General features: G+C 43.3%; 1 protein-coding gene across 2 annotated transcripts in view; it reads left to right on the forward strand.

Moving 5' to 3' along the window:
• The first annotated feature begins 4,903 nt into the window (after window positions 1-4,903).
• The window catches only part of TRPV1 (transient receptor potential cation channel, subfamily V, member 1), a 10,206-nt gene continuing 6,016 nt past the window's right edge, over window positions 4,904-9,093 (forward strand). The window contains exons 1-7 of one of the 2 annotated variants that reach the window (XM_010131679.1): window positions 4,904-5,215; window positions 5,736-5,902; window positions 6,201-6,353; window positions 6,730-6,870; window positions 7,351-7,649; window positions 8,261-8,437; window positions 8,666-8,830. In XM_010131679.1, coding sequence (XP_010129981.1) covers window positions 4,914-5,215; window positions 5,736-5,902; window positions 6,201-6,353; window positions 6,730-6,870; window positions 7,351-7,649; window positions 8,261-8,437; window positions 8,666-8,830 — 1,404 coding nt within the window. In that variant the 5' untranslated portion in view covers window positions 4,904-4,913. The remainder of the gene's footprint in view (window positions 5,216-5,735; window positions 5,903-6,200; window positions 6,354-6,729; window positions 6,871-7,350; window positions 7,650-8,260; window positions 8,438-8,665; window positions 8,831-9,093) is intronic. The other variant, XM_010131678.1, reaches the window with a different exon arrangement.

The raw sequence follows: 9,093 nt of genomic DNA on the forward strand, positions 1-9,093 counted from the left end.
AGTCATTGTCTGAAATGGCCTGAGATGCGGCTTTTTTTCCCCCTTTTCTGGCTGTACAGTGTTTCCTTCTACTTCCTTTACTTTTTCTGGAGTTGTATTCAATGGGCTGTCTCACTCATTACAGTGGGGAAAAAACCCCTTGCATTTAATGTCTGCTTCTGCTTCTGGGTGTACATGTTTCATTGCTCTGTCATTCCCATTTGTGAAATACAAAGTAATTATGACATTAAATTTGACTGGCTAAGAAGGATACATTAACTGTCTGCAGAAAATGGTACTTCTCTCAGGACTCATTTTCCAGGCAGGAAGTATGTGTAGAAGGACTAGGAGAGACGAGGAGCTCTCTGTAACTTAGTCTGATGCTTGTGTTAGAGACTTCTTGTGCTGAAGCTGCCTCGCGAAATACGCACACATAGGCAGCAGATCAGGGCGTCAGCCTTCTCTGGGGAGTTTGGTGGCTCTTGCACAGAAGGAATGCCTGTTTTCACACGTTGCATCTTGCCTCTGTGAAAGATGGAATATAAACTTGACTTGAACGTCAACAAAACAATGCAAATAAAACGTGGAGTATTATTTCTTTGGCTACCCAGGTTGGATGCAGCGGACTAGGGTCAAGGGCTAGACCAGTACCCTGACTGGAGATGCCTGGAATGCAGGGATTCACTTATACCCAACTGGAAAATGCATTTGTAGGGTAGGAGGTAGCTATTTTGCTTACTTGGCATGTATAATTATTTTGTGTTTCATTTTTGGGTGGCAAAGTGGATCAAGGCCTCTCTGAAACAGTCAGAATTTGTGATAAACTGGAAGAGCTGGCAAACGCAGTGTTGCGGAAGCCCAATTCTCAGCTCTTTCAGCCTTGATTTCCCTTTTAAGCCCAAAGACAATTAACATTTGGAGAGGTGGATGTTGGTGTCGTAGTTCAGTGCATAGCAATTTTAGTGTATTTCATCCAAAGGTGTTTCTGCTTCTGCCCTTCATGTATTGTGTCAAATTGAGCTTTAATACAGCAGCTGCCAGGCTGGACTCCTAATACAGAAAGGAAAGAATAAAGAGCTGATAATGCTATTCCAGCATGCTCTTAACCATGACATGCAGTCCTGTTTTTTTCCCAGAAGCTGGTAAAATTGTGGACTGCTTTTAGATTCTCTTAAGGAAGGCAAGACTCTCTAACCTGCAGGCCCGCTTTGGACACATCCTTAAGATCTCTACCACCTCCGCTAATGTTTTTGCATTTGTAGTGATGAAGAGGACTTAGTCAGTAAAACCACTCTCAAGCAAAGGACAGAAGTTGAGCAAAGCCTAGGCAGCAGATTGGATGCAGGCCCAAGAAAAAGCAATAAATTCCTTCTCATTTATTATTGGCCTATTTTGATAAGCATTCACATCTCCTGATGAACTTACACCTTTAAACCAGGTCCCTGGATGGAGGAGATGGAACATGATACATCCAACAACGGTTGCAAAAAGCAAGGGAGTGTGCCGCTGGTAAGCAGGAATTAGCATCTTCACAAGAAATGCAGGTCAAGGGGGCTGATGAAGGAGGCATCAAAACTCAGGAAACAGCAGAAAGCTCCTGTACGGCAGAGCACAGTAAGACTGACAGGAGCTGATGCCTGGAACGGGAGGAGAGAGCAAAGCGGCACTTAGCAAAAGGGACCAGCAAGAAGCCAGGGACTGAATGAGGGAGGCTCTCCTCTGATCCTAGTTTTCTCACTGAGTCTCTACTTTGGAAATGGTGAAGTTGTTAATCGTAACGTTAATGAGATGCTCTGCTCAGCAAAGCTCAAGGAGCACCAGCTAAGGACCAGCTTAGTGGTAATCTGTACTTACACATTAATAAATAGGCATTTTATTTCTTTTGAGTACACTGCCGTAGCGTGTTTTAGATAGTATAATTAGTTTGCTATTAAACAGGCAAATATATTATTCTTTTTTACGTACATAGATAGCTGGCAACCTAGAAAGACAGTCACCTTTTGCAAAACATAAACCAGATAATGCCATTGAATATTTTCATTATCTAACTCGAAGCCTCAGGAGCTAGAGGTTTGGAGGTTGCCTCTGGTCTAACAGCCACAGCCTGTCAGCTCAGCCTGTTGGAAAAGCTGTTTCTCTAGACTAGTTTTTGGCAGAAAGATCTTATGTAAATTATATATTTAACAATATATGACACAGTTCTTAATTTTTAAGGGTGCTAGCCCATCCTGGAGTAGATAAGATCTTTTTTCTTCTGACAGTACTATATAAAAGCTGACATATTTATTATTTAAATAAAACATAGTAGGAGCATGGAATGATGGCATGGCCTTAGGACTTTCTGTCATTGGTTCTCCCTCATCTGTTCAGAATCATCTTTAAAATAATTGGTGGGGCTTTACAGCAGCTGCCCAAGAGACGTCCAGAAAGATGACTGAAGAGCTGGGGCATATTTTACAAAGTTCTGTAAACTGAAATGAAACTGTGACCCACAGAAACAATCGCTGTCTGGTGGTTTGGGGGTTTTTTTGCAAGCCTGAGTGCATTTATGAAGAGGAAATCTGGAGAAGAGTATCCATTACTAAATGCAATTAAAGGGGAGGGAAAAACAACAACAACTTACTGCAATTCTTGTAAAAAGCTTTGCTAAACTCCTGGGAATAGAAGCCACTGACGCTTCTGGTTCCAGAATTGTTCTTAATGATCTTATTACTCTGTTCTCTGTTCTTCTGGTGAACTTTCTTTGATTCTAAAAATCATCAGACAAATCGAAGACTTTTGCAGACAAGTAAAGCAGAGCAGCAAACTCTGAGGGCGCTTCAGTCCCGGCGTCTTGGAGGAGGAATATCCAGCACCAAATTCCTATAGATCAGAGGTGGTTACTGAGGCTGCACTGCTCTAGGAGGACGGGATTTTCTGCAACATTTGTAAGTTCTGCATGTGTATTTGAATAGCATGGTTGTTAGTTATGTGTAAGCTCTGTTGTTGTTAAGTTGTGATGGGGTTAGACATTCTGTCAAAAATATTTCTCATTTATTGTATCAAACTTCAGTGTACGTGGGATTCAAGGAGTTCAAGTAGGTTATGCAATTTTTTATTTTTATTTTTTCTTTAAAGAATCCTTCCACAAAATTTTGTAAGTTAACTCCCTTGCAAATTCATACTCATGAGGAAACATGGCTTTGTCTTCATTATCAGAGATATCTTCAACAGGGCTTAGAAACGAAAATGCGTCTAAGGATTAAAGTAGGTTTGAGCAAATTGTCAGGGAAATAGGATTGAGTCTACTCTGCACATTTTAATGTTGTACCTATTCTATGCAAAATAGGTGATTTCGTTTTCCATAGCCATCTCTCTGACTGTTTTGGTTCAATCCACATTAATTTAAGTAAAGCAAAAAGTTGAAGTCATACCGGTCTGTATTTTTCCATTTTTAATAAAACTATTTCTATAACTTTTTCACTGAAGTAATTGTTCTATGTTTCTAGTATCACTTTCCAAATGGAAATATTCGTATGTGTATATCTAATTTCTTACTTGTAGAGCAATTAAGTTAATAAGATACTATGTTATTCTTCAGAGTGATTCGAAGGACAAGTAACTCGAAAGGTGAGCTCAGAGGATGTAGCAGGTTTAACTCTGTTGTTAGGAGTTCATCTGTACTACGCTGTTCTGCTTCCCCTTACCCTAAATGTGCAGCTTGGCAAATTGATGTTTTCTTTACATGTACATTGTACAAAATGCAAATGCCTGACAAAAGTTTATTTCCTATCCTACCTGCACAGGTAACCCTTATGGTAATTATTAACTAGAACTGGAAACCCAGCTGTAACGTACAGTGTAGGTTTGCAGACAACCCCTCAGACTATTTTTGTGAAGAGAAACCTTGAAGCGTGGTTATGGTGTTGGTTTCACACTGAATGTACAGGGATTACCCACCACTGTAATTTGCTTTATAATTGAAGGTTTTTTAAAGATTCGGTAACATTCCTGTGCTCAAAGCCACAAGATTCCCAAGCAATGCAGGATTTCAGAGTATGGTGCTAGGGCTGATCAGCTCTCTCTAGAACGCAGCAGTTTGAATACGATGCGTTCCTGTCTCTATTGCTGAAATTCCAGAATATTTTGCATTCAGTGGCATGAACACCAGTATTTGTCTGATTAAAAGAGTTTGGTAAGAAAACAAAAAGAAAAAGAAAAACCCACCCCAAAAAAGCCTGCTCTACTTTCAGTATAGTCTCTTTGTTAACTGGTGTCAAATCCTTTGTGGTCATAAATCAGACAAGATCGGACGTGTGGTCTTACAGTCATCCCTTTCTGCTTCCGTGTCTCGTGTTTGAGGTGATGCTATCTCCCAAGAATCAGACGCCCCAGTTTTCATCTGGCACTGCTGTAACTGGTAAAGCCGTTAAGTGATAATTTTCCTGTACGCAGGAAGCCCTCTGTGCTCAGCGTCGCTGAGACAGGGTTATGGCACAAGTGGGCTTTCACACGCCTGATGTCATCCTGAGAATATACTGTGGCACAAACCAGTTAGAAAAGAGAGGAGAAAAGCAGCGATTGTTCAGGTTTGAGATTGTTCAGGCTTTGCCAACAGCTGGAGGAGGGTGAGGCTCTAGTTTTAAGCAGTAGTCGTCAGCTCTGCAGTGAGGTGCAGGGTGGCAAGTGCTGGGACACTCTGGCTTGCTTCCTCCATTCTGAAATGGGTGCGGGCGGTGGGGACAGTAGCAAACAGCATGACGGCCGTGACCTACTAAACTGCCTCAGCTCTGGGCCTAGTGAACATGTGTCCATCTGTCTCACTTCTGGAATGAGAGCAACCAATCAATTCCCTGCTGTTTCTGAAGAGTCATCCCAGGCAGAAGGGGACTCATGGCCCTGTGAAGTGCTGACTTGAGGTGTTTGTTTCTTTCCTCATAGACTGGCTGCTCATCATGTCTTCCATTCTTGGAAAGATGAAGAAATTCGGCAGTTCTGACATGGAGGAATCTGAAGTGACAGATGAACACACGGATGGGGAGGACTCCACGGTGGAAACACCTGACAGCCTCCAGGGTACACTCAGCACCAAGGCGCAGACACCCAAAAGCAACATCTTTGCCAGACGTGGACGGTTTGTGATGGGGGATAGTGACAAGGACATGGCTCCCATGGACTCCTTTTACCAGATGGATCACCTGATGGCACCTTCTGTCATGAAATTTCATGCCAATTTGGAGAAGGGGAAACTTCACAAGTAAGTTTGCCTTGGAAGATTTGGTCCTAATGAACAGCTGCAGGCTGTTTCTTAGAGCATCGTTTATTCTCGCCACATGAGCGTGCCCATTTCTTTTCAGTTTCACTATTTCCTATGGCAAAATAAGGAGTGTTGCATCTGCAAGTGACAATAGCTGTTGTCTCTTGGCATCTCTGAGAATTCAGTCCGTGGGTATTTTGTTCAAAATGAGCCGTAGGCCTTAACCTGAGACTGCTCAGTGCATGGACATCACGCAGAGTGAGAACATGGCTCCTGGGCCGGTTAGACTGTCATACTTCAGTGCCTCTTTTAAGTCTTGTTCTCAGCTTTTCAGCAACAGATACATAATAGTATCAGGACAGTCACTTCCAGACTTTGTTGATCGTGTAGATTTTGCAGACCTGCTATCTGTAGTGTTTATTGCTTCACGCAAGCAAATGAAAAATAGTATTCTGGTAGTTTATAAAAAGTCTGCTAAATACCTGACTTTAAGTAAGTAACTGAAATTTACCCTTGTTAGGCTCTTATCTACAGATTCCATCACAGGCTGCTCAGAAAAAGCTTTCAAATTCTATGACCGCAGAAGGATCTTTGATGCTGTAGCCCAAGACAACCCAAAGGACCTGGATGACCTGCTACTTTATCTTAATAGAACCTTGAAGCATCTCACAGATGATGAGTTCAAAGGTACCCTTTGGTGTCACGTACCTTATGTTGCCCTCTTCTTCTAGTAGTGCTCCCACGGTGAAAACAAGAACCCATAATTGTGTGAAGTGTCTCTTGGAGGTCCTCTGAGAGCCCGAACTGATTGGGCAACCTGTTGCTTGTGAGGTTACAGGAGAATTCAGAAAAGTTGACATTTTCTGTGAAACCCTGAATGAGTTTTCTTGTCTTTTGAAAAGAACCTCATTGATTCCTGCATGCCTGCGAGCAGGTGGTAGGTTTGTAACCACTTCTATGTAGCCGCAATTTTCTTGTGTTACAGAGCCAGAAACTGGGAAAACCTGCTTACTGAAAGCCATGCTGAATCTACATGATGGGAAAAATGATACCATTCCCTTGCTGCTGGATATTGCAAGGAAGACTGGAACTCTGAAGGAATTTGTTAATGCAGAGTACACTGACAACTACTACAAGGGTAAGGGAACGGCTGCTGCAGCGAATACTCTTGGTGATAAGACGGAAGATAGGGTTAGATGGAGCTCTCAGCCTTCTGCCTGAGGTCTTATGCAGCACCCCGATGTTCCAGGGTGTGATTCACAGTTGGTGCATTCGTGTTAGGGCAGTATTTTATTAGATGCAATATTCTGCCAATTTTGATACACAGTGATTTACTAGCAAGGTCAGGGGACTTGCATTTACATCTCTGTCATGTTTTTTTTGTTCAATTCTAGAGCTTTTTAGTCTGCAGATCTCTCAGTTCCATCATCTGAAATGGAGCTGAATGAATTGCAGTGCCTGGAAGCTCTCAGTTTGTACTAAACATTGAAAATTTATGATGAGTGTCTCTGTAGGCCAGACTGCTCTTCACATCGCCATTGAGAGAAGGAACATGTACCTGGTGAAGCTCTTGGTCCAGAACGGAGCAGATGTTCATGCAAGAGCCTGTGGGGAGTTCTTCAGGAAAATCAAAGGAAAACCTGGCTTTTATTTTGGTAGGGGCAAGCACAGTATGGGCTTTGATGAGTTATTCTAGCATTATCCCAAGTGCAAGCTGTTAAATAATCCTCTTCATGTGGGACTGGAGGCTCAGAATTACCAGATGGGCTATACCACCACTTAGTCCAAATATTTCCTCCCAGAGGCTGAGATTATAAAGAAACACAGCTGGTAGTTGATGGTGTTCAGTGTGAGCTCGCTGTCTGCATGCCTTTCTTTTCTGGGCACCGTATCCCGTGAAAGGTGGTACCCTCCTGCTAGCTGTCCTCTCAGTGCTTTTTTAAGCAGCCGTGTTTCTGTGATGCAGTTAAAACAAAGAACATGTGATTCTAACAGCTAGCAGAAGAATTGGAGCTATATTAGACAGAGATTCACCTCTTCTTCTCGTGGTGAAAGATGAAAACAACATGATCTTTCTGTTTATGCACATGTAGTACTGGGCTTTCCGACCACCCGTTCCCATTGCTTGCCCACAGGGGAGCTGCCTTTGTCCCTGGCTGCCTGCACCAACCAGCTCTGCATCGTGAAATTCCTCCTTGAGAACCCCTACCAGCCAGCCAGCATCGCCGCAGAGGACTCCATGGGCAATATGGTCCTGCACACGCTGGTGGAGATTGCAGATAACACTAAAGATAATACCAAGTTTGTTACCAAGATGTACAATAACATATTGATCCTCGGTGCCAAAATTAATCCCATGCTGAAGCTAGAAGAACTCACCAACAAGAAAGGGCTGACTCCGTTAACTCTGGCAGCCAAAACTGGGAAGATAGGGGTAGGTGAGCAGATGTGTGTACCTGTCCCATTACTGTCTTGAGTTCCACAGAATACAGGCAAAACATTTACTTAGGACAGGTTTTATCGCTGCTTATTGTTGGGGCCTTTTACTTAAGAGCAACTGATGCTGCAGTTGAACGTTCAAAACTGTATAGTCCTTAAAGGCTGCGAAGTGTGTGTGTGTGTGTGCCCAGCTGGCATTGCTCGTGTGCAGCTGGTACACCCAGCAGCCCACGTGGGAACAGAAGGTGGGTCTCTGCTGTCATCTGAACTGCGAGAGGCCTGATCTTCTGACTGGCTGGTACACCTCATCTTCCAGCAGTCCTCATTCCAAATGACCGTGCTCAGAGATGCCTAACAGCCACCTCTGCTTTTCTCTCGCCATTTTGAAACAGATAATGGCAAGTTGTAAGCGCTTTTGTACTTTTCATCTCACTGTGAGAAAATTAATCATGTTTACTTCAGACTTTGATCTCTGCAGTGATCCTGCGGTTTGACTTCAGCACAGTTAAACTAGCGAGAAATTAGCCATCCTGTCCTGTGGAGATACTGAGGGACTAGAAATCCATTAGCACTGAAATGTTGGTTGTATTGTTCTTTTGCAATTAGATTTTCGCTTACATCCTCAGACGAGAGATCAAAGATCCTGAGTGCCGACACTTGTCCAGGAAGTTTACTGAATGGGCTTATGGTCCTGTCCACTCATCTCTTTATGACCTGTCCTGTATAGACACATGCGAGAGAAATTCAGTGCTTGAGATTATTGCCTACAGCAGCGAAACGCCAGTGAGTATGGACCTCCTTGGCATTTTATTCACAGGCTGGGGGACTGCCAGGGAGGAGCTCCACATTCTGCACAGTGCATCTTTGGCCTCATTTCTGTAAACCAGCATTCTCCCCTCTGGAGTTTAAAGGGTACTAGAGGAAACATTTGCTGAAGATTAATGTAATTCACTGTTTTCAAAGCCCAGCACATACTGGTCCCATCAAGATTCTTCTTTTCCTTCCACTCAGAACCGTCATGAGATGCTGCTGGTGGAACCCCTTAACAGGCTGCTGCAAGACAAGTGGGACCGGTTTGTCAAACACTTGTTTTACTTCAACTTCTTTGTCTATACCATACATATTGTCATCCTCACCGCAGCTGCTTACTACAGACCTGTAGAGAAGAAGGAAAAGGTATTATGTTACTCCTGTGATATATCAGGTGAACCACCCAGTGCGTGGTGTCCCAGATCTGGCTCCCATTTGAATGTGTGCTCCTAATACCAGAATTTTCCCCTTCCTGAAGGTAGGTGGGAGATTTTGACCCTGTTTGCTTCCCAGTCTTGCACATTCAGAGAGTTAACCTGTTCCCCCGGAGATGGTATTTGCTTTCAGCTGCTGTCAAGGCCAGGTCTTTCGTATTTGCAGTCCTGCTGCACGTGTCTTTCATGCTGTCT

The sequence above is a fragment of the Buceros rhinoceros genome, unplaced genomic scaffold (assembly GCF_000710305.1).
Source record: "Buceros rhinoceros silvestris isolate BGI_N320 unplaced genomic scaffold, ASM71030v1 scaffold26252, whole genome shotgun sequence".
Taxonomy (NCBI): Eukaryota; Metazoa; Chordata; class Aves; order Bucerotiformes; family Bucerotidae; genus Buceros; species Buceros rhinoceros.